This window comes from Ammospiza caudacuta, chromosome 22 (assembly GCF_027887145.1).
Source record: "Ammospiza caudacuta isolate bAmmCau1 chromosome 22, bAmmCau1.pri, whole genome shotgun sequence".
Lineage (NCBI taxonomy): Eukaryota > Metazoa > Chordata > Aves > Passeriformes > Passerellidae > Ammospiza > Ammospiza caudacuta.
In genome coordinates this window covers 9,200,953-9,225,145 of record NC_080614.1, presented here as the reverse complement: position 1 = coordinate 9,225,145, position 24,193 = coordinate 9,200,953, and the positions used below count along the sequence as shown (strand labels likewise).

General features: G+C 46.7%; 3 protein-coding genes across 4 annotated transcripts in view; 2 read left to right on the top strand and 1 right to left on the bottom strand.

The window, feature by feature from the left end:
• Nucleotides 1–704: 704 nt before the first annotated feature.
• CENPS (centromere protein S) lies at nucleotides 705–2,737 on the top strand. Its single transcript, XM_058818932.1, has 5 exons — nucleotides 705–771; nucleotides 861–984; nucleotides 1,330–1,363; nucleotides 1,551–1,617; nucleotides 2,387–2,737. Exons 1-5 carry the CDS (start codon nucleotides 730–732, stop codon nucleotides 2,540–2,542), a joined length of 423 nt encoding a protein of 140 aa, XP_058674915.1. The 5' UTR covers nucleotides 705–729; the 3' UTR covers nucleotides 2,543–2,737.
• Nucleotides 2,738–3,850: 1,113 nt separating this feature from the next.
• On the bottom strand, nucleotides 3,851–7,819 carry DFFA (DNA fragmentation factor subunit alpha). Of its 2 annotated transcripts, none has more exons than XM_058818637.1 (6): nucleotides 7,579–7,819; nucleotides 7,107–7,259; nucleotides 6,863–6,993; nucleotides 5,899–6,088; nucleotides 5,365–5,519; nucleotides 3,851–4,807 (listed from the first exon to the last, which is right to left on the bottom strand). In XM_058818637.1, the coding sequence occupies exons 1-6, from the start codon at nucleotides 7,673–7,675 to the stop codon at nucleotides 4,604–4,606; spliced, it is 930 nt and encodes a 309-aa protein (XP_058674620.1). In that variant the 5' UTR covers nucleotides 7,676–7,819; the 3' UTR covers nucleotides 3,851–4,603. The 2 variants fall into 2 exon arrangements, with proteins under 2 accessions (XP_058674620.1, XP_058674621.1); XM_058818638.1 differs by having other exon boundaries at nucleotides 3,851–4,257.
• Nucleotides 7,706–24,193, top strand: part of PEX14 (peroxisomal biogenesis factor 14) — a gene marked incomplete at its 5' end in the record, with an annotated part of 66,764 nt that continues 50,276 nt past the window's right edge. Inside the window, 4 exon segments of the mRNA XM_058818560.1 lie at nucleotides 7,706–7,754; nucleotides 7,757–7,795; nucleotides 7,798–7,946; nucleotides 11,851–11,898. Of these exon segments, the coding sequence (XP_058674543.1) occupies nucleotides 7,706–7,754; nucleotides 7,757–7,795; nucleotides 7,798–7,946; nucleotides 11,851–11,898 (285 nt within the window).

The window sequence follows — 24,193 nt, the reverse complement described above, 5'->3', positions numbered from 1 at the left end:
CCCAGTCTGTCACACTGAGCTCTGTGTGCTTTTGGTGGAAGGAGAAATGAAACTCATACTCCTGTCACCATTCTCCCTCCAACTGTTGGTCTCAGTTTTGAGCTCTGGCATAAACATTTTGCATTGCTGTGTGCTTGCACTTTCTGCCCCAAATCTCCCTGATTCTTTGCCTCTTATTCCACTGGGACAATTAAAAATACCCACAGCAACATGCTAAGTTGGCTCTATTTTATATCCTCTCCCTGCAATGCTACTGCCAGTCATCTTCAGGACATCTGACAATTCACCTGGGTGTCTGAACCTTTTTATTTTTCAAAACCTGTTAAATGTTGTGTTGTGCACACTGATTTTTACATTAATGTTTGACCATATATATTTCTACTAAGACAGCTACTTAGTCACTAGTTGAATCTCTGTATGAGGTAAAATATAACTTCCAACTGAAGGTACCTTTTCTGCAGCTCACGCAGTACGATGGGAGTTCTGTGGAACAAACGCGGGCGACAGCGACGCTGCCTCGCGGGGCGGCCGCGCGTCCCCTCACGGGGCCCGGGGGCGGGCCCGACATGGCGGCGGCCCCGCTCCGCGCGCCGGGAGATCGTGAGGGCGGCGATGGCGGCGGCCCCGCCCCGCGCGCCGGGGGCGGGAGATCGTGAGGGCGGCGATGGCGGTGGCCCCGCCCCGCGCGCAGGGCGGGAAGCGCCGGGGCGGGAGATCGTGAGGGCAGCGATGGCGGCGGCCGGCGGCGAGCAGCAGCAGATGCTCACACAGGTACCGAGCGGCACACGGGGCCGAGGCCGTGAGCGTGGTGCGGGGCGAGGCCGGTGTGTCACTGCCTGCCCCCGCCTTGGTCCCCGCAGAGGCTGAAGGCGGCGGTTCACTACACGGTCGGGTGCCTGTGCCAGGAGGTGGAGGAGGACAAGGACGTGCAGTTCAGCAAGCAGAGCATCGCAGCCATCTCGGAGATCACCTTCCGGCAGTGCGGTACAGCTGGGTTACCTCGACTTGCCTCGTGTTACCCGGGTTACTGCAGCGTTCCGTGTCCGTTCAGGAGCCAGCGCTGGAGGCACGGGCCTTCAAAACCAATAGCATCCAACTCGGTGTCACCGGGGCACTCTCTTGTATTATTTCTTATTTTAAGTACAAGAAATAATAGTTCGACTTTTCAAACCCGAAAAAAGCATTTAGATGTATTGTGTGGCTACCTGCTTGTGTACGAGTGCTGCCTAACAGCCAGCTCTGGTCACTTCTCATAACTGACTTGGATAATTTGTGTATCTCTGCCCACTCAGTGTTTTAAAATATATGACATCTTTGTGTTTTCTCTAGAAATCTTCGCAAAGGACCTTGAAATGTTTGCAAGGTATGCACTGATTGTTACAAAGGCTTTCCTTTTTTTGTGTTATCTTTAAAGCGCATCTTATAATTCAAGCTTTAAAAGGGCTTTTTAAATAGTGTGTTAAGTTATGAAATAGAAATTCCCTTTACTTTTTGATCTTGGCCTCTTATGTTGGCAAAAATGTTAAGGAGTATTTTTTGATGTTATGCAGGCATGCAAAACGAACCACGGTCACTACAGAAGATGTGAAGCTTTTGGCTAGAAGAAGCAATTCTTTGGTGAGATGCACTGTATTTATTGTCTTCCAACATTCTTAAAGCAGTTAATTCCTAAAATGAACTTAATTCCTTGATTTTCCTTAATTCATTTGAATGAAGGTTATACATGGTGAAGCAACTGTTGCATAAGCAATTTCACTGTCTTCTGAGGTAGATAGGCACAATCCAGTGATTTTTAAATTTTCATCTTGCTTTGCTTCACTGTGCCTCACTGTGGTGAGATGTAACACAGCTCTGATTGCAGTTCAAGAGCAGTGCTCTCGTTGCACCAGGGCTGCTGAAGTTCCAAGTTCAGATGTGCAATAAGCAGACACAGTGTTGTGAATCACTTTGCTTTCTCCTGATGTTGTGTTTCTTTGTTGTAGCCTAAGGTCAGGAATAGCTTGACTCTGCCTCAAGGTGCTGAGTCTCCCAACATCAATACAGGGATCACAGAATCACTGTGTTCCCTCCTGTGCTGATCTACATGATGTTCCATGGATAAAACTCACTAATCTGTTAAGATATGCCTATACATTGATCCATGAAAAATGCTTCCAATACTAATTTTACTTTTATGTGAGGAGATTTTTTTTCCTTCCATATAGTATTTGAAATACACAACATGAATTTGCCTGAGAAGGCAAAGCAAATGTTTTTGGAGTCTCTCATTTTTCTTTTAATAATAATAATTTTTCCTGTAAATTTCTCTTCAGAATTTCTTACTAATGTCTTGTGAGTAAATGAAGTTCCTCAGTAGAGGACTGATTGTTTAGCTTATTGTTCCCAGCTAAAATATATCACTCAGAAGAGTGAAGAGCTTGCATCAAGTAACATGGAGCAGAAGGAGAAGAAGAAAAAGAAGTCCAGTGCAGCTAAGGGAGAGAGAACTCCTGGGGAACAAGAAGCAGCTGTCACTGAAAATGAAGATTCCAACATGGCATGATTTGTCTTTCCAGTAACGTTTCAGGTCATTTTCTCTTACTGTCCTAGAGAAACCAGAGTTAGCCTATTTATCTTGCAGGTTAGCTTCAGTAATGAATCTTCAGCTTTAGTGGATGCGATTGGACTTTTATTGTTCCAAAAATGAAAAGTCTGTCAGAATTCAGTAAGCTTACAGCCAAAGTGCCTTAATTGCTCACAAAAGGTATCTTTTCTTAAAATACTTTAAATAAAGATTTTGGAATAGATCATTCTCACTGAGCCATAACTCAGTATGTGCAATACCCTTCATTCTGCTACTTTCTCTAGTAAAAAATTCTCTTCTTTGACTTTTTCCTTGCTTCCAGTATTGCTATTTTTGCTCAGACATTTTGAGTATTTTGTTTTTACTAAGCCACCTCTCTCTCATTGTCTTGGCAGTTAAAGGTGTCTTGTGTCGTTTCCCAGCTGTGGCACTGCAGGGGTGCAGTTGTCACTGTCAGAAATTCCCATTTTCAGGTGGCACCGTGGCTGCAGAACGCTGCAGGCAGGGATCCCACTGCCCTCTGCTGGGCTGGCACTGCCTTACCCAGTGCAAATGAGCTTACAAAGAATGAAAATAATTACTCAAAGGAAGAGGATTTCCAGGGGTAGCACAGCCATCCATGTGATTGCAGAAAGACTGGACGTAAAAAGCTTGCAGTAAATACCTGTGCAAAACACCAGGAAACCTTTTTACCTGCCATGGCCTATAATATTACAATCTAAATATGGTCAGAAGCAAAACAGACAAAAAGATGCCTGCAAGCTTCTCCCCTAAGTCCAGTCAATTCCCATCTGGGTTGCTTCACCTGAAGGTAGCCTGAGTAGTTTTGTTTAATTACTAAACTGTTTAGAATATTTATTAGTTGCACTGTCTAACTCTGATTGTGCCAAATTTAAGCTGGACTGTTGCATGCAACAGGTTCACCTGAATGCCTGCTGTAGGAATACTCACCCTGGGCCATTTAAGGCTGTGGAGGATCAGAGGATTTAGCATGCTGCTACAAAATACATCTGTACCTACTAAAACTTCCTCAGAAGTTTCATCTCACTTGTCAGATGTTTTTCATATACATCTGCTGTTCTCACACAAGAAGAGCAGATTGTGCCAGGTGAGGGTTCATGGCAGTCACCATGATGGACACACATTTTGTCTAAACACTTTGTATAAGTTAAAGACTGTACTTTTCTGTTCAATTTCTTCATCCTCTTTCCTTAAGGTAATACTGAATTTATCAGCCCATTCTTTTAATTATAGCAGCTGGTAGAAATACCAAAACTAGTCCAACAGTAAGATAAAAAGGTTTTATTTATGTTAGAAAAAAAGACTTTTAACAAATTTTAAAATAAGCCAGTTAATATAAAAGCATCATGATGCTACACTAATGATTAGGAGAATAACACAGCAGGCCAAATGCAAGTCTTCTGTCACTCACCCTTACAAAGCAATTATTTCTATCTTTGCTGTGTTTTACATGATAGTTCTTAGACAGCATCCAAGAGGCAGGAGTTCCTTACAGAAAAAGCACTGAAGTTGAAGGACTTTGAATTTACTTTAACTGATTAAATCAGCATGAGAATTCAAGTTCCTAGATCCCAGGCTGGAGCCTAAAGCCAGGCAGCAGCTGGGTATCCCCTCTGCCCTGATCACTGACTGTGCCTCAAAGTGTCTTCCAGAGATCTTCCATCCTTTTTACACTGCAAATGGTGGGAGAACAAAGTAAGCAAACTGCCTGGGGCTTCAGGAGCTGTATCCACCATTATCAGATGGAAGCTGCTGGCTACCAACCAGGTATTGAAAGCTGAACACTTGCATGCTGTGCTTAGCAATACCATTGTTCTAGCATTCTGCAAAAAGTCAAAATCCCTTTGCTTACACAATTCAAATCACCAGAGGAGTTTAAGCCTCAGGACAATGTCCAGATTTTAGTTGTTCTATAGCCAGCCCACAGTATGACCAGCAAACTATGGTTCCAGGATGTGTCTTTGCTTGTACTGATTCTAATGCAAAAGCAAAACCCAAACTGCAAACAGCAATGCAGTCTTATTTCCTGCGTTTTGCACTGGGCCAGTCCCCCCAGGGCAGCGTTTTCTTGCCCTTGGACGTGCTCCTTAGAGAGAGCAGGGTCTGCACTTGCTGGAGGCGCCTGGAGAGCTCCTGGTCACAGGCTGACTGCAGAGCTCCAGCTTTCTGCTTGTCCCATCCCAGAGCCGAGGCCAGGGCTGCTGCGTCTGCCTTCAACACCAGCTGGAGCAAGACAGATTGTTAGCAGCCTTTTCTACTGACTCCCTGGCCCCTAGCCCTCCTGTGCAGCAGGAACTGCACACGTTCCCAGCTCTCATCACCTATCCCGTGGGCTAGTGGATTTCCAGTAATTTGCCAACACTCAATGCTTGAGGCTCCGTTCAGGTGTGCAAAGGAAGAGAAAGCAGTTACTTACTTTCTACAGCAGGGAAAAGTAAGAGTAGCAAGTTCACAGCTGGAAAGAATACCTTCCTCAATGGTTACAGTTTATCTAGACTTTCCAATCTATATTTAGAGTTTTTTCCAAAGTAAGGAGGTTTTTATTTTGATTTGGGATGGATAAAAGAAACATACCTGCATGCATAAGCCTATAAAAAACCCCAAAGAACCTTGCTGGTAAGACAGCTGACTGATTTGTCAGAGACCAAACCCAAAATTATTTTGTGGCTTTTCAGAGGACAGAGCAGAGTGTGTGGACCATTGTCTGTTACAGAGGAGCTCCAGCCTCTCTTTTGGAGGGAGAGCTTTGCCAGGATATGGTTTGTGTCATTCTCACCCACCTCTAGATCCTGACTGTCCAAGCAGAGCTCTGGAGCAGGTTTTTCTTTCAGAGCAGTGAGGACCTGGTCGCTGAGTGCTGTTGTGGCTGCAGTGTCTGTGCTGCTGGTACCTGTGTCAACCACATCCATCTCCTTCCTCGCTGCAGCCTCAGGTTCTGAAAAGGAGAGACTCCTTTTCAGTACAGCTCCTGACGAGCACAGGACAGGAAAAGCGGCCTGGACTGCTTTGATGGAGATTAATAAATATACATCCAATCTTGGTGCATCCTGGAACTTAAGAAATCCATAATTTTTAATTTTTTTAAGGAGGACTCCAGGATCTAAGCTTTTCTCCAAGTATTCTGCTTTCAGGCTTTGTGAGAAATGTGACACAGCAGCAAGAGGGCTCTCTGGTCAGAGAATTCTTACACTATGTACACTACAACTGCTCTTGTATCAACCCCATTTAACAGCAGCTGATCAAATTTTATTTATTCCACTCTGCCAGGAGTTGGAGTTGGAAACCTCCTTCTCTAGCACACAGATGCTCCCTACCTGCAACTTTGCTTAAGATGCTGTCTTCAGTTTTCAAGGCCTCCAGGTAGAGTTCCAGGAGCTGCCTTGACTGACGCTCCTCCTCTCGCCTGTCCAGCACCTGCTGCAGGGTGTCCTGCAGCACCTGCACTTTGGTTTCACTCTGGGCAAGCTCTTCTGCCAGCTCTGAGCGTGGCACATCAATAAGCACCTTAAAACATGGAGAGGGCTCCTGAGTAACTCATTTCATGGCACTCACTGCAGTACAAACAGAACATACAAACCCTCCTGAAACCAAGCGTGTTCCACAAGGTTTTTGGTCACAGCAAGGCCCCTGAGTTCTGAGAGGCTGTAGTGGCACTACACCAGGCAGCATTTTTTACTAAAAGCCAAAAGGCACCCAGGAAAGTGTGGAATCATGTGCAATTTTAGCAGAAAGCTTGAAAACTAATAGCAAAGCACAACTTCTTCACAGTGCATGGAAATATTCAAAGGAAAGGCAGCAGCCTGGCACCTGGGAAGCTGCACACTGGGGAGAACAAGAGGGGGCAGTTACTGCCGTGCCTCACCACAGACAAGGTGTTAAGCACTCAGAAACTTGAATCAATCAGCTCTGGAGAGTGACAGCAGTTCTCCAAAGCCCTCTGGAGCAGACAGACCTGGCCATGTTACACAGGGGTGCTGGTTTTGCATGGGAGGCACCACCACAATATGTCTGGCTATAAGGAATGAGCTGATCTCAGCTGCCATTTGGCCAAATCTCAACTTCTTGCCAGAACTGGAATTGTTCTGTGATAGTTGGGGATTAAGAGCATCTTTGGACACTTGAATGTTTCCCTTCAAGGAGAAGTTTGACTCTGGCACCAAGAGCCAAAAGCAGCATCTGAATTAAGCCTGAGCTCTTGTTTATGGAGTCTCTTCTCTACTGAGATAGATGGGTGATGGGCAGATGCAAGGACAGGGACTGGGGGTTTCCCCACTGTACCTGCAGGTCCTCTTCAGACATCAGGATGATGTTGGACAGGTCATCCTTCAGCTGCCTGGCCAGCTGCTTCCACTTCTCGGCAGCACTGTCCACCTCATCCACAGACTCCGAGAGCCAGGATGTTCCACTGTCTGACACAAGAGCCACCAGTTTCATGGGTCATTCCTCATCACCTGGCCCTGCCTACTGTCACTAGGTGTGTTCCAAACACCTCCCCTTCCATGCTTCCTCACTCACAGCATACCTAAGCTTTTGCTGGACCATTTCTCATCCTTGGCCAGTGCCACAAACTTGGTGTTAGGTGGCAAGCACAAGAAGTAATCTTCATCATCCACAATGGTCCCATCTTCTGCCAGTACCAAGGTGATGGGTTTGTCAATAGCCAGAACACCACAAGCTGCAGAACAGAAAAAAATACTTAACAGAACGATAAAAGTGACATAGCACTGCCTGTTTATTACCCCCAGCACAAAGGACAGGCAACTCTCAGTGTCTGAGGCTGGAGACCAGGACCTGTCTCCTCACAGTGCCGCACATCAGCCGGGTCCCATAGCGGGGGTCTCAGCGGCTCCCACAGGGGGTTCCACCGGGTCTCAAAGGGTCCCAGAGTGGGTCCCACCGGGTCTCACAGGGGGTTGCATCAGATCCCACAGCGGATCTCACAGCGGGTCCCACAGCGGGTCTCACAGGGGGTCCCACAGCGGGTCCCCCCTCACCTTTGTCGCGCAGCTCCCGCAGGCAGGACGCGGCCACGCCGTGCTGCTCCGGCCCGTCCCGCCGCCGCACCACGCACTGCTTCAGCCGCGCCGCCATCAGCTGCCGCTCGGCAGTGCCCCGAGGGCTCTTCCAGGCGGGGAAGGCGCTGCTGCGGCGGGATCGGCCCGGCCCGGCCCGGTTCGGTTCGGTTCAGGCCGGGCTCTCACGGCACCGGCGGCGCCCCGCGGGACGCATCGCTGCGCCGGCGATCGACTCGGCGTGCCTGCGGCGCGGCGCGGCGGCGGGGGCGGCGCATCGGGCGGCCGGGGATGTATTAGCCGCGCCTGGGAAGATGGCGGCCGCGGAGCGAGCGGAGCAGCCGGGGCAGGTGAGGCGGCCGGGCCGGGCCGGGCCGGGGCTCCGGGACCCGCCCGCACCGCGGGCTCGGGGCTGCAGCCGAGCCCCGCGCCCTGGGCGAGCAGGGGCTGTGCGGGGCCGGCTGAAGGGTGTGCAGGCCGGGCCCGGGGCACAGGCGTGCTGGCATTGAGGGTTTGTGTATGAAACTCGTCAAGCACTCGGATAGGAGGAGAATAAATCCAAACACGGCCAGAGAGAACGGAGACAGCGTGCAGCTGGGCTCTAAAACTCTGTGCAGCCCTGTGCAGGGTAAGAGTTGGACTCGATGATCCTTGTGGGTCTTTTCCAACTCAGACTGTTCTGTGACTCTGTGACTAGTTAGAGGAGAATGTTGTCTGTGCCTTGCAAATGTGAGGGATGGAAGGAGATCCTTGAGCCAAGAGCATAAAAGGACAAACCTGAATGGGGAGAGCAAAAGAGAAATGTAAGTTCACTGGTTTCAGTGCTCAAGAAACACTAAAAGCTTGAGATATTTTTGAACTGGGACGTGAAATGAATGGGGTAGCTTGAGGAAAAAACAAGCGTGATGGAGTTGTATTTAGTGTATATTCTTATTTTCCCGAAGGCCTCTTCCAGGCTGGGTTGTGTGACTCTGTAGCACAGGTGTGATGCGGGTGTACACAGTGAAGGCTTCCTCTCACTCTCACTGTCCTGTTCATGATCTAGAGTCACTTGTATTTCACTGCAAGCTCAACCCACCTCAAATTCCATGCCCTCCTGAAGCTCTGGCATCATCCCAGATAGGTTCCTGTGCGTGCTGCCAGTGGGATTTGGTAAAGGCCTTTCAGTGCCCCCAGGGCCCCACTGCAGCAGGTCTGGCTGTGTGGGCAGCTGGGAAGGACACAGAACAGCCTGCCAGTGACACACTGCTTTGGGCAGTCACTCAAATCTGGCCCCGTTTGGCAAAATCTCCATGAACCTCTCTGTTGGTCCCCTTATTTTGGACTGAGAAGGCTGAGTTTGTAGGGAACGCTATTGAACTAAACTGAAATAGAAATAAGTTACATAAAATCAGTACTCTTGGCCAACCAGCACAAATCTGGGTTGTGAAAGGCCGAGTTACCAAACTCACAGGAGGCAGGGCAGCTTTGCATCACCCAGGTGTTTTCATCAGCCCCAGTCTGAGGTGCAGGCATTGCAGCCCATCCCTCACACTTCAGGCGAGTGCTTCCAGAATGAGGAAACCTGAAACAGTCTGTGACTGGTCCATAGGGCCCCTGGGCAGTCTGCAGGGCTGGCAGTTTCTGAGAAAGAAATCTGGTTAATTGGCAAATGTGGTTGCCTAAAACCATTCAGGTCCTCTGAGTTTGGATGTTGTATTTTCCCATTGCACACTTAAACCCCCCCATTTATTTATGTTGCTTTACCTCAAAATAAGGTTCCATGCTTGGAAATGGGAGAGCCTTGCTTTTTAACCTTATAAATGTAGCCAAAAACACTCGTGAGTATTGAAGGTGAAGAGGAGGAGTCAGGTTCTGTCCTATCACGTGCAGCAGTGCTGGATCCTCAGGCCAGAACGAGTTACTCACACCCCTTTTGGTGTCTGTCCTGCATCTGGTGTGTGAGGAGCCCCTGGTGTGGGCACGGGTCAGGAACCTCCAGGCCAGCTGCTGGGCAGGGCACTGGGCAGGAGCCTCTGGTGTGGCTGCTGGACAGGGCACTGGGCAGGAGCCTCTGGGCAGGGCACTGGGCAGGAGCCTCTGGTCTGGCTGCTGGACAGGGCAATGGGCAGGGCATTGGGCAGGAGCCTCTGGTGTGGCTGCTGGGTAAGGCAAGGTCAGGAGCCTCTGGGCAGGGCACTGGGCAGGAGCCTCTGGTGTGGCTGCTGGACAGGGCAATGGTCAGGAGCCTCTGGGCAGGGCATTGGGCAGGAGCCTCTGGTGTGGCTGCTGGACAGGGCAATGGTCAGGAGCCTCTGGGCAGGGCATTGGGCAGGAGCCTCTGGTGTGGCTGCTGGGCAGGGCACTGGGCAGGAGCCTCTGGTGTGGCTGTTGGACAGGGCAATGGTCAGGAGCCCCATGTCCAGCTGCCACTCAGCCCTGCTGCCCCTGAGCCCTGGCACACCCCAGGAGCTGCTCTCACCTCCTCCTCTCCCTCCTGTGCTGCTCATGGAGCTGCTCCTGCTGCCCCAGCCTGGCCCTGCCTGCTGGGGACAGGTGTCCCCATCTTGTACAAGGTGTCTCGGCCCATGGCAGGGCCTTGGAATGAGATGATCTTTGAGGTCCCCTCGACCCCAGCTGTTGTTTGATTCTGTGACTCTTTACCATCTCCTGCGGGTCTCACGCTGGTGCTCATTCCTCAGCCAGAACTCTGAGAAGTGTTCAGTGCTCACACATTCTGGGAGCTTGGATGGAATTGGAGTCTTACAGCTTCGCCTGGAAAAAGGAGATGTGATTGAAGGACACGTGGTAGTGGGTGACTGTTCAAGGGGGCAGTTTTGGAATGAAACAAAGCAATGAAAATATCTTTACAAGTCTCACAGAATGTAAACACCGCTCCTCTTACACAGCCACTGCAGGTTTGACACTGTTACCAATGCTTGTAGAAAGTTGTCCCCATTGCACTCTAAACGTTTAGAGGATTTGATAAAATATTTGCTTTCTGCCCCTGGTGATGTTTGCTTATTTATTGCCAAGCTTTCAACACGAGACAGTGAGTAGTGGCACTGCCTCACTTAACATGTTTATGTTTGGGCCCCATCATGTTTCCTATTACAAATCAGGTTAATTTAGATGCTGAAAAGGGAGTGTCAGATGTCTTATGGCTTATTATCTGTTTTTTCTTAGTTTAATTTTCTCATTCTCATGAATTAATATATTGCCTCAAGCAGTGTGGGGAGAGGGGAGTACTGCAGCTCAAATGAAATCGTTTACGTAGATAGAATTATGTTCTAAAGGCAATAAATATTTCTACCAGAGATTTAAAATACTTTGTTTTGTTTAGAAATCATGTTCCTTGGGCCTTTAGCAATGTCTTTACTAAAAATAAACAAAAGATCCTGTCTCTCTGTTACTGTTTTTTTAATAGTAAAAGAAAGAGAAAAGCAAGATGATGGTGTAGCCTGTGAACAGGATAAGCAATTTCAGATTTGTCTTGGCTATCAGTGTTTCTCCAGTGCCAAATACTTTGCTGTGGGAATTTCCTGAGGATGTGAATTCAGTGGTGGGTCCTTCCTCCCTCCCTCCCACCCAGAGGTTATGGCAAGTGATCCCAGAGAGTCCCTGCCCACCTGTGAGGTCTGGCTGGGTCCTGGTGATGATCCTTGTCTGGATGCAGATGAGTTGCAGTACATTTGAGTTTCTGGCACCCTCTTGTGGTAAACGCTTATTTTATCTATATTGTTTTTGTGTATTTTGCAAATGGGAAAAATAAATGTTGCAATACTTGGAAGGTGAGGTGTGTTCATAAAAATGAGGAATAGAATTGGAGGACAAAACTTCTTTTAATTATGTGTGGGAAGCAAGGCTGGTCCTGGTTCTGCTGGCAGTTTGTGAGGTTTAGGGGAATCATGGTTATTTAGAAATCTTTAGAAGAACGGTTCAGAAAACGAAGGATGCATTACTGGACCCTGGAAATGGGAGAAGTATTTAAAGATTTGTGTTTTGTGCCCACTACTCTCATGCCATCTGTCAGGAGCCTTGCCAGCTCTCGCTGCTGACTCTCTAGAACCTGTTCTGCAGATTCTCTAAATTCCCTTGTTTTAAAGGGGCAATGAATACATTTTGCTGTGGTTCTGACCTGTTTGTGTTCAGTCCTGACAGAAGCGCTGCTGGTAGCACAGAGCAATGTGCGTGCCAGGTGCTGCTCGCAGGATGAGCGATTCTGGCGGTGCCCGTGGGGTGGCAATGTGAGCTCACTGTGTTTCTGCTCCACAGGCTGGCTCCTGCCCTGCCACTGAGAGCGCCGCGTCTCGGGAGCCGCTGGTGAGTTCCTCCAAAGCACCTGAGAATGCCTTGTTGGTAACACGCGAGTTGTTCTCTCTGCCGCATCGTTTTCCAGCCCTTGTTTTGCTTTTCTGAGGAGCTGCTGCTTTGTGGAAACGGTGTGAACTGCCCCGGGGGGCCATGGTGTTCACACCTCAGAATTCTGATCTGTGGCCACCACCTCCAGTGAGCCTGGGTTAGATGTGGGTCACCTGGGCCGTGGAGAGCCTGGGTTAGACATGGCTCACCTGGGTTAGACATGGGTCACCTGGGTTAGATGTGGGTCACCTGGGCCGTGGAGAGCCTGGGTTAGACATGGCTCACCTGGGTTAGACATGGGTCACCTGGGCCGTGGAGAGCCTGGGTTAGACATGGGTCACCTGGGCCGTGGCCTGTCCCAGGATGTGCTCCTGTCCACAGCCTCTTTAGGAAAGGGTCTGAGGAATGCTCTGTGCAGCAGATTCATGTGCTGTACTCTTTACAAAAACCCCTCTGCTGCTCAGAGACCTCATTCAAGCTGTCTTTATATTCAGAGGCACTCAGAGTGAGCTTAGAAATGTTTGTCAGCTGGCAGTGCGTGTAATCCGATGTTTTTACTCTAGAAGCATTTTGGAAAGGGCCCTGGGATTTTTTTGTGTATGAGGATAACTCAGAGAACCCTGTTTTGTTTGTTCTTTTATGGTGATGCAGAGTGGGAAGTGAGCCACTACTCCTGGAGCTGCAGTATGTGGATTTTACAACCTTGGGTCCCTTCCCTTCCCTTCCCTTCCCTTCCCTTCCCTTCCCTTCCCTTCCCTTCCCTTCCCTTCCCTTCCCTTCCCTTCCCTTCCCTTCCCTTCCCTTCCCTTCCCTTCCCTTCCCTTCCCTTCCCTTCCCTTCCCTTCCCTTCCCTTCCCTTCCCTTCCCGCCAAAACCTTGACAAAATTCTTAGCCAATACTTTCCTCCTAAATATATAGATCTCTAAATTTCTTCTGCTGCTTTCATTTGTTGATCATAGCTATTTGCACAGAGAAGACTCAAGTACTTGTGACACTGGCCACATCAAAGTATATTTGTCAAGTTACTCTGACCTAGAGAACCCAGGAGATGATTTTTTAAAAGGAGAGATGTGAGTAAAGACTGTGAACCAAGAAAAGTCAGTATAATGCATCTCATGAGAGGTCTGTTTGTGAATTCTGTTGCAGTGGCAGTCTCTCTAATGACATTGTGCCATCCCTTAATTGCATGGACATCTGTACATGAGATTACCTGAAGTTGTTATTGACACCATGTGCTTTGTGGTGGATTTGGTGGTTTGCTTTTGGAGGAGTTGGTTGTCCCTGCCTTAGAAAGGTCAGGGCAGGCAGCAGATCATCTCAGCTTGTGCTGTTCAACAGCTTGTTCTTTCTCAAGGCAGATTCTAACATTACCCTAGATATAATTAATTTCTTACTGTATATATGACTGCAGAATTGCTCAGAGGAAGTGTATACAGTTGAGTATCTTTCTGTTTGGGTGGATATTCTTACAACATAAAATTATTTATACACTTAAAGAACTCCAACATAAACTTTATTCTTACGATGGTGAGTCTGGCATGTGAGCTAATTAGAGCCCTCTGAAAGGTGGAGGTTTCCTTCTTATTTTTTTCATTAACTTTTAAAAAATAATAAACTCTTACAGTCTTTGTCACGTTTGTTTAGGAGTCAGTATTGCTTCCATCTGCTCCTCTGTAGATGCCTCATTAAATGAGCAGTTGAGGTCTGTGAGCCAGATGACCTGAGTGCCACCATCCTGCTGTGGCTTCCCTGTGGCCAGGATCGTGCAGGCTCCCTTCCACACAGCCAGGAGATCCTGGCCCATAAACCAGACTCACATGGTGCTGTGTCATAAAAGTGTTTATGGAAACACCAGAGAGCCCTGGCACAGATCCAGCAGTGCCATGGGGGGCTGCGTGCTGGGGGATCATCCTGCGCCCCACCTTTGGTGGGCAGCACTTTGAGAGCCCAGAGGAGGGAGGAAAGAGTCCCATGACCAACTTCTGCTCTGCACCCCCTCACCCCTTTGGACTTTATTGGTGAGTGGAAGGATTCAGTGCTTCACAGGACTGACCTGTTTGGATCACACCAGCACGCAAGAATGAGAAAGCAATAGAATTGAAACACTGCATTGTATCAGCAGACAGACTGTTGTTACAGTCTCAAGCTGGTTTTTTACTGGATTTGTGATTCTACTGGACACGATGCTGCAAGGTGTTAAATGCAGCATCCTGCCCTGTGCACGGGGGGGACACTGTCCCTGCCTACCCTGTGCCCCTGCCTACAGCCTGCTGCTTTCAGCAGGACCCCAGGAGAAGCCAGGACTGCTGGTTCCTTGCACAAGGACTTCAGCATTCTCCAAGGTGCTGTAGCAGTCTGACACATCACATTGTGTCCTGCATTTGGGTCCTCCAGGGCACCTTGCAACAGTTTATGGCCCTGCTGAGGCCTTCAGAGTGCAGCCCTGCAAACTCATGTCACAATGCAAACTGCTCTTTCTCCCACCCACTTTTGATATTGTGAGCCACCAAACTGGGGATAACAGACTCCACACTGAGTTACCCGGTGTCCTTACAGTGCAGCCCCTCCCCAGCAGGAGGTCAGTGTGTCACAGCAGTGGCAGTGGCAGTGGCAGGGTGGCACAGCCATAATTCCTGCAGCACACAGGACGCTCATTTCCCCGGCTGTCGGTCGTGGCCCATTAAAATCTGCTCCTGGTGGGAAGTGTAACCTTGTGTTCCCGGGGTGTCAGCACCTCGCTCTGCTGCTGTTTACAGCCACGTTTGTCATCGCCAGCGCGGGATCAGCTTCTCCTTGAGCCCGGCTTATCAGGGAGCACTGCTGCATCCCTGCTGCTGGGAGCAGCACCTCTGATAAGCCTCTGAACACTTGTGGAATTGGAATAGGCTTGTCTTTTACAGCCACTCAAAGTCCTCGGATGTGCAAAGGATGTAACTACATAGGACAAACTCTTTCTGTGAGGTTAAATCAGTAGAAAATGCCCTTTACATCAGGAATCTGTATCCTTGGTCTAATGTCTCTCCAGAATGTATTTAAATCATGTGTTTAGCTTGTTCTGTTTCATTGATAGCAGAGTGTTGTAGCTTTTTAACCATCCTGTGCTGCTTTTGAGGTGTTTTCAAGACCTGTTGGCCTTTGCTTTCTGCCCAACCTGCTGCAGCCTAAATTACAGCTCTGAGGGTTGTGCCTGGAAGAGCCTCCAACATGAACCTGGGCTGGAGGGAGAACCTAAGGAAGGAGAGTTGTCAGTGAGGCCTTTTGACATGCTGTTGGTTTGTTTGGGTTTTTTTTCTGTCACAAAGCACATTCATTCCCTAGCTGCTGTTTGGTATCTGGAAGAAGGACCAGTTATAAATATGAAAGTACTGGTTATAAATGTAAAGCACTCTCTTGGTTGCTCACTTAAGTTACAAAATCCCTGGGTCAGGATTCTTTTGCAGATTATTTAATTTTTCTTTTTTTATTTTTAGCATGTTCTGTTTCTTTCTGTTTCTTGCTGTAGAGGAGAGCAGTTAACACTGAAATGTGGACATTTTATTCCTTTTTTTACAGGCTGTCGAAACGTACAAGTTAACAAGAATTACTGCTGCCCCTATAGCAATTAGTGTAGAGTTTGTTGGAATGTGCTGGAGCCCTTGTGGCTTTTCCCCACCCTTTGTTGAATTGATTTTCAAATATTTAAGGGTCAGGGTAATGGCCAGAGCACTTTTAACTCCCCTTTTTGTGCAAGCATCACAGGGTACATTGCAGTGAGTGACAGTAGAATTATTAAATCCTTTCTGGTTTGTTGTCTCATTTTATACCTTATCTGTTCTGCTAAGCTTCCTTTCAAGTAGAGTGTGAGTACAGAAAATTTCATTTAGGTTTCTGAGAAAGGAGCTTTGCAATTGAGATTTTACTTTTAGCTCTAACTGTTGTCACTAGAAGTTGGTGGAGACTGATTCTAACAAATACTGTTGTCTTTACCATTTGAACGAGTGGATGGAATGAGGGGAGGCTACAGAGTTGTGTAACAAGATTTGAGAGAGCTTGTTGGGGTTCATGTTAGTTAATGTTACTCCCCACCACACTTTATTTTCCACTTTCCCACCCTTTGTTGTTTAAGACAAGATTTATACCTGTTTACTGTACAAAATTTCCGTCTGCCCCAATGGGTTTGTTCCTAGTGGTGGCGTGCACGGAATGATTCTCTGGAGGTAAATCTATCCAGAGGGGATTTCCAGACAGCCAGAGTCAGTAGGCAGCCAACTCACAGCCCCCAGGGAAACATTAGTCAGGGTAATTTACACTGTCAGAGGAGAGGGAGAGAGACCTCAGCTCCAGGACCTTCCGAGCCCGTGTGTGGGGATGCTGCAGATGGTCTGGGAGCCCCTGCAGGTGCTGGCCAGCAGTTCCACAGGCTGTGCAGGGCAGTTCTGTGCAGATTTTGGGTTTATTGGGCCACGAACAGGGAGTCAGGGGTGTGTGACTGCCGTGCACAATAACCTTTGGTTTGCTGCAAAGAGAGCTCTGTGGTTTACTAAGCAGAGCTCTCTTATGTTTGACCTTCTGATAAGTTCAAGATTATTGGGTTTTGTCTGTTTTTTCTCTCTTTCTTCTGGGTGTTTATTGACTTCTTTTGTCGTTCATGCAAAGTGCACTTGCTTAATCTGTCGATTCCTTTTACTCTGTTGATTTAGACAAATATATTAATGTGCTCCAAGCGCACAGATGCAATATGACTCACTGAGCACAGTTAAAGAAACACTGTCCTACCAGGTTAAACTGCCCAGTTGAGCTCAGTGGAAAAGTTTAAATGACACTTCAGAGTGGTGGATGAGGCAGCACACCCAGGACAGGGACAGTCTGTCGCTGACAGGGGCATGAGTTAGCTCATAATCCTTTTTGTGCACTCGTGCAGGAAAGCTCTGAAAGCAATTTCTACTTGCTTTTCAGACAAACCAACATCACTGGTCAGAAGACTTTTAAAATGGTTTTAAAGTAGTTATAATACACTAAGTTGTATTTTATGAACACACAAGGAAAATAAAGTTCAGGGAGTTAGGTTAGAGTCTTCTATAATGTTAGGTATGATTTGACTTCCAGAGATCCCAGGTCTCTCACTGAAGGTAAAATGGAAGTTACAATGCTTTGAGACACTGGAAAAACACCCTGGCACACAGTTAGGAAATACTTAACACTTGGTATTTTCCCCTTAAAAAAACCAAATTTTTGTGTTTGTGTGATGTTTTCAGGGTCTGAATGTGCTACACCTACAAACAGTATTTTACAGCTCATGTCCTGCTTTGCTCATCATTCCTGCTCCAATGTGGGAGCTTTGCTATGTGCAGAGCAGCTTGTAGAGGGCAGCAATTGCCCACAGTTGTGTGAGCTTGAGGAGAGCAGGGACCAGCTGAAGAACCTCACCAGAGTGACTGAATGTGTTTTTAGCTGCTTGACATAACTTTGTGGAGGAGCTTGTTCTTTGGAGTGCCTCTTGACTCACAGAATTAAATTCCTACTCTGAAAAATGTTGCTAGAGATTGTTAATCCTCTCCTGCCTCTAACACCACCATAGAGCTGGACTCCATTTGCCCAGGCTCTGCCTGTGTCATTATTACTGCAGCCTGGGATCCATGAGATTATAGATGCTTATGTGGGATAACTTCCCTCATTTCTTGCCTTCCTCCTTCCTTGGTCTTCATCTCCTGCTTTTACCTGGGAGATCATGCTGTTTGAGAACATTTGCCATGTCTGTGGCATCTTGGTTGTGCCTCAGATATGCTCATCACATTAAAAGTGAGGTAGCAGGGGCACAAAAGGCAGAATATTCAAGAACCTGAAAGAACGTTCTCTACAGCACACAAGAGTACATTCTTCAGATTCTTCTGATGCTAGCACCTTCAGAACCAAGGTTTGCCAAACTAGGAAGTTGAGAGTTGGTATAAATCTTGGATTTGGAGTCCCTAACCATCACACTTCAAAAGGAATTTTCACTGCTTTTTGTATTTCTTGTGTTTTTCCATATGTCACTTACATTGCAAATCTTTGCAAACAGCCTAACAACATTTTGGTTTGTTTATTTGTGTTTGTTTTGTGTGCACAACATAGCACCTCTCTCTGTTACACTGTACAAACTGTGTCCTCTTCCCAGCTGTCACCCTGTAACACCCTTCAACAAGTGTCAGTCTGGAAAAATAACAAAGAAAATATGCATGGCTTTTTAGTAAAATGATTTTACAGCTGGAGAGAAGCAAGAGAGGGCTCTCACAGTAAGTGCCACTCCTTTGCATTACTTGTTTCATCTTCTGGTTATAGCAGACTTCTCTGCTGTCAGTGTTGTGGTGCTTTGTCAGGCACCTGAATGGCCTGAGTGATGGTGTTCCTTGGGATACAGTTCAACAGTAGAGGATATCTTGCTGCAATGGAGATTCCCAGCTCTACAGTGAGAATTTCCTGTGTCTTCCAGCTTGCTTCTGTTTGTTTTGTGTGAGATCCTAAGTGTTTCCTTTCCTCCTTAAGCATCTGCACCCTTCAGATGTTTGCAGACAGTTATCACATCATTTCTCCTTCCCCCCACCCCCATCCTGGTCTCTTAGCCAAGCTCTACATATTTAGCTCATTTAATCTTTCCTCATAAGTCAAGCCCATAATTGACAGCTCTGACACAGGGAGTCGCATTGGTTGCACATGCTGCCAACAGGATATAAATACTTTCTGTGCAGTGATTGAGAATTACAGACAAGGCTGAGATGAGCTGCCCCTAGCCCCCCAACACTGCATTTCTGAAAACCCCTTTTCTGACTCAGGTTGCCACAATTCCATAAAGATGGACTTTGCTTCCAGTGTAATGGTCAGCTGCCAAACACCCAGTAGGCCTCAGAGCAGTGCAGTCAGGTCCCTTTGGAAATCCAGTACTGGTGCCCCATTTCAGTGGGATTGCAGTGAAATTCTTCTGGGTGGTGCTGAGTTCCCCTCCAGACATGCAGGTGCCTCAGGCTGCTGAAGCCATTCGTGCTGGGAGGCAGGGCTGAGCTCCCTGAAGGGAATGGCTCCTTCCCCTATGTGCCAGGAGGGAGCTCAGGTGGCACCATCCCCGGCAGGGCTGTGGGTGCCTTTGGGGTCCTGGCTCTCCTTGCAGGAGTGGGAACCCAGGAATGTTCCCCCTGGAGGAGGAGGCAGCTGCCTGTCCATGCATTGGCACACACACATCTGTTTCCAGCCGAACATGTTTGGAGGTTGCTTTATATGAGCTGTCTCCTCAGGTTTGTTGCCTTCTCCTGAAGAAGATGGGTGGGCAAAGGAAGGTTGTGGAACTGGTAAATGAACTGATGTGTGCTGTGTGAGGCTTCATATGCTGCAGCCTCCCCAGCGGGCTGGCTCACAAACGTTACGTGTATTATTGCCAAGCATGCAGCATAAAGAGAACATTTATGAAAGGGAATATCAGAGGAAACATTATAGCAGGGACCTTATAGCCTTTCCATTATTATGGTTTAAATCTTGATGTGGTCTTTATTTGCAGTGACACTGGGACCAGTAAAAAGTGTTTTTTTTTCTCTTCCCCTCCCCTCCCCTTTCTCCCTCCTTTTCATTCTTTTCTTCCACATCCTGTTCTGAACCTGTGGTGCAGAGATACAAATCGTTAGACATGCGAGTCCTCGGAGAGCCAGGTTTCAGTTTGTGTGGAATCAGCCCCTTTTGACTCAGAAGTTGGAAACCAGATGACTCACAGTGATGCATGTTTGTTGTTTTTAATAACTGTCATTTTGCAAAATATGGTCAAAGCTTCAAACCATGACTTCTGGAGTAGGGGTGGTGTGTATTTATTTTTAATTTGAGAGGCTATAAGCTGGAATGAGTTTGTTGCTGCTGTCTTCCATTCAAATCTGAAGTAGAATTACAGCATTGAAAATGTGAAAGATTTTAGACACAGTTTTTTCCTGTTACCTGAAAAAAAAAGTTACTTTATTAATCAATTACTTGAAAAAGGCTCCAGGTGCGAAACATCTGGTGGGATTGTAGGCCCCTGGTTTATGTTTATGTTTTTTAATATATACCCAAAGGGACAAGTTTCTTAAAAAGGAAGCAGTCAGATGTTTTGAATTTGTGGAGTTTTAAAAAATAAATGCAATTTCTGCTTTATCATTTCTATTTCTAACAAAATTGTTATCTGTCTTCTTTTATTTAAAGTAAGGTAGCAAGTATAGTATTTTAGTGCCAAAATTCTCTATTGGTAAAATCTTGTAGCAGTATGGAAAATATGAAAATAGCTATACATTTAATTTTCTAGAGATTTATTACTGCTTGTACAGCAGTTTGTAAACCCTAAGCTCAGTATTAAGTGCTTTATGACTTTTTTTTGTGTTTTACTTCTTAATTTGCCTCAAGAAGTATTGTAATTTGTTGAAGTTCTGCAGGTTTGTTTTGCAGGTCAGTTAATTTGAAGTTGTGTGGATTTACCAGTAGAGGGGTACCAGGATAAAGATTTGACTGTAAGTGTGAAGTGGCCTTGTGACAGAATTTGTCATGGCCATGGGTTTTCCTCCCGTTCAGTTCTCAGATTTGGGTGCTTTGTAACCATGTCTGTCATGATTTATATTACGGTCTGTTGCAATTGCTGTTGCACAATGAAGGGCTGTGCTCCAGTCCAAGGGAGGCAGACTGTCAGCCTACCTCAGCCTGTTGCTTCTTGTTAGAGAGTGAAAAAGCAGCTACTGATTTAAAGCAGAGAGCTTTGGGTTCTGCTTGTAGGCTGAGACGGGCTATCTCTGCAGTGGTGCTAGAGAAAGCACATTGCCTTTACTCTGAGGGAACACACATCTGTGTGCTGGCTACTGCTGGCCAGCTCTGGTCTGATTCCTCATTCCTGTCAGGAAAGAAATGACTTTTGGTCTTTATTGTTTTAAAGTGAATGTACTTGCTTGTGAAAGACAGTGAGGCAGTGGCCTTGGAGGCTTAAATTGTCCTCTCACTGAAGCTGTGGCAGCAGCAGAGCAGGATTCCCCACCAGGACACCCCCGGGTCCCAGGAGACCCAAGGAGAGCTCGGTCTCTCACCCCCTCCGTGCCTGCCTTCCCTCTGAAGCTGCCAAGAAGGATGCCAGTTTTTCCATTTAGCTGACTATTGTATAGACCTTAAAAGGGAAGGTTTTAATGCAGTTGGCTGTGATATGGACTGTTAAAGGGAAATTATTTATTTTAACTGGCTGCTGTATGGATTATTACGAGGGCATTCTTTCAGCTGCAGCTGTATATTGACTGGGGGGTGTGCTGGGCTCTATTGGTAGTAGCTGTCATATTGACTGTTACAGAAAAGATCTGTATTTAAGCCATAACACTGCACTGGGATCTCCCAGGCAGGATATTAATGCTAATTCATCTGCTCACCCCCTGCTGTGAGTGTTATTTGTTTAAATCTGTAGAATCCCACAGCGCATTTATATCCTCGCTAGAGTGAGCTCCGCTCCCTGTAATTATTTAACATTATATGCTGATATAAATTGTAACAGTTAAAGAATGGTAATGAGTAGCAAAAAAACACAAACTTAACCTTAGAAATGGCAGAGTCAGCTCTTAAAACAACAGCCAGCAACTTTCACTGTTGCCTGTCTTTTCCCAAGTCCATATGCACAATATTGTGCATACATTATGTGTGTGCGTGTGTGTTCATGCTCGCACTGGCAGCGGTGCCAGGCAGGGCTGTAATTATGCAGAATGTACTGTGAAACTTATGCACACTCTTAATTACATGCAGTGCCTACGTACAGCAAGTTTTATCTCTCTGCAGCTCAGCTCCTTGATGAGTTGCTCTGATAGGTGATTGGAGTCGGGGCCACCGCGTCGGCAGAGGGAATGGAGCCCCTGGATTCTCCTCCCAGGGAATTGTGTCCCAAGGTTAAGCTGAAAGCCATCGGGTGTCACTGTTGCTCTGTGTAGGCTCGGCTGGCAGTGGGTTTGTGTGGCAGTAAAAACTGGACTTTGGAAGTAGTATTTTTGGCTATAAACATCCAAGGCATTTACACATAATTTATATATAAAGTGCATGTCCATACACAGCATTTAAGTGTGGGTGGAGTGAGCGGAGGTGGCTCTGTTGTGTGTTAGCTGACTTTTTTCTTTGCAGTTTCTGTTGCCTGTAGTAGCATTCGTGTCCCAAAATGCCACACAGGATGGGCAGCTACTGCTTAATAGCTCTGCATTCTGCTCTGGAAGTGACTGTGGTTCAGCAGTGGCGATGACCTGATTTCTGTATGCAATTTGCCTGTGAACATTAACCTGTGAGCAAATTTTTGGATTTATGATGTGACAACTGTGGTGTTGAAACAAAATTATATTTGGTTTAGATTTCTTAAGAGCTTGGGAACTACAGGGATTAAAAGGTACTGTAGACATTTTTAAGCTGTAGTATGTGTGTCAAAACTCATTGAAAATTCAGCTTTGCATTCAAATGGTTCATCAATAACATACAAAAAATCCACCAACTTAAAATGGAGATGGCAGAGAAAAGCCATGTAAATAGCAAAGAAAATGTGATTTAAAAAGACTTTACAGTCTGCATCCCTTCTGATTTCAGGTAGGGAGTAGGAGCTGGAGTAAGAGGAGCTGAGCTTGTGCTTGATTTGCAGAGTAGCTTGATGGTCGGTTGGGCTGCGTTGGCAGCATGGACCTGTGCCAGACTTCACCACAATTCATACTGTGTCAGTTTAATAAATGCACTACTTAAATTATGAAATTACAAAAGAAAAAAGAGAATGCACTTATTCAGACTCTTAATACATTAAAAATAAGGCATTAAAACACTGCCTTTTTTTTTTTCCTTCCAGAATCAATAATGAACAGGAAGGGTTGTAGACATTAACAGTCATGGACATTCAAGCTCTTATACATAAATTATCTTAGAAAAATGCACATACGACTTGAATAATGTAAATACATTAATGCATTTAATAATTTAAACATTAAAGCGCATTCAGGAATTCGTGGCAGAAGCTGTTCTGAGATAAGGAACGGTCCTGGAAGTTGTGTGTCCCGAGATCGATGGCTGGCTTCTCCTTGAGAAAACTCTCTGGGGAAGTCAGGCTCTGCAGCTGCAGTGGCCGCCTGTCCCAAGAAATCCCAGGGCATTGCCAGCTCTCCTGCCTTCCACCTGCTCCTCTCTCCCTACCCCGTGCATGAGCCCTTCGTACAGAACGTCCCAGGGTCCCCAAAAGGCCAGGGTGCACTTTGACATTTTGGTTTCTTCTGTGAAAAAACCAGAAGGAGCTGTAGGTGAAACAGCTTCAGAGAATGAAAGTTGGTAAGACTGTCAGTTGGAGGGAGTGAGGCTTGGGCAAGCAGTGCACTCCAGGAATGCTTGGCTCTTTCTTGAAGCCCTGAAAATCAGAAGGTTGGCTCCAGTGTAATGACAAATAAGGGGATTTATTCTGTTCCTGCTCCTCTGCTCTGTGGATTGAACCACCTTCAGCACTGCAGAGGCACCAAACAGGAACACCAAGGTCTCCTCATACAATGCATTTTCCTGAAGATTTTGAGCTGCGTTGTTTTTGCTGATGTACTTAAATTTGGAAGGTGTGGTACCCACCCCTCATGCCACTTTTCCTGGGTTCATAGCCTTGCTTTTCTCGCCTCTCCTGCAGGCAGGTGCTTTGGAGGTCATTTGCACCCTACAGCCCCACTCGTGGAGTGGTATAAGGTATCGTGTTCAGGCCTAGATACTGATGGAGCTAATGATGGATCTAATAAAAAAGAGCTTAGTCTGATCCCAAAGGGAGAAGAGTTGGGTTGGTTAATTAAAGGAGCCTGGCACAGAGCACCTAGTAATTATAGGTGCAAGAAGTCTGAATTTGAAGAGGATGGTGCAGCTGGAGAGGGAGGCACCCAGAGCTCTTCAGGCTGTGGGCAAGAATGCAGCAAAACCAGATCTGGAAGTCAGACCTGGGCAGAATTCCTTAGTGAATTCTTATTTATTCCATTTTTTAATGAGGACCTGAATGTCTCGTTATGTATTTATGTTTTTGCATGCACATGTGTATGTACAATTCCAGTTACACCCTATGGCTGGGAGGGTGATTTTATTAAAGACCAGAAGATTGAGAGACAGATGTTTTAAGAGACACAGGTCTTGCCCTATAGTAGTTTGGGATAATTAATGCTGCATTGGTTGTATTATCAATGCTGCTGGGTTGTTATCTCCAGCATCACCCAGGAGCCTGTATCACTGTGGGGCAGAGGGGCTGGTGCCACCAGGACCTGCTGGGAAATTGCTCCTGAGCTCT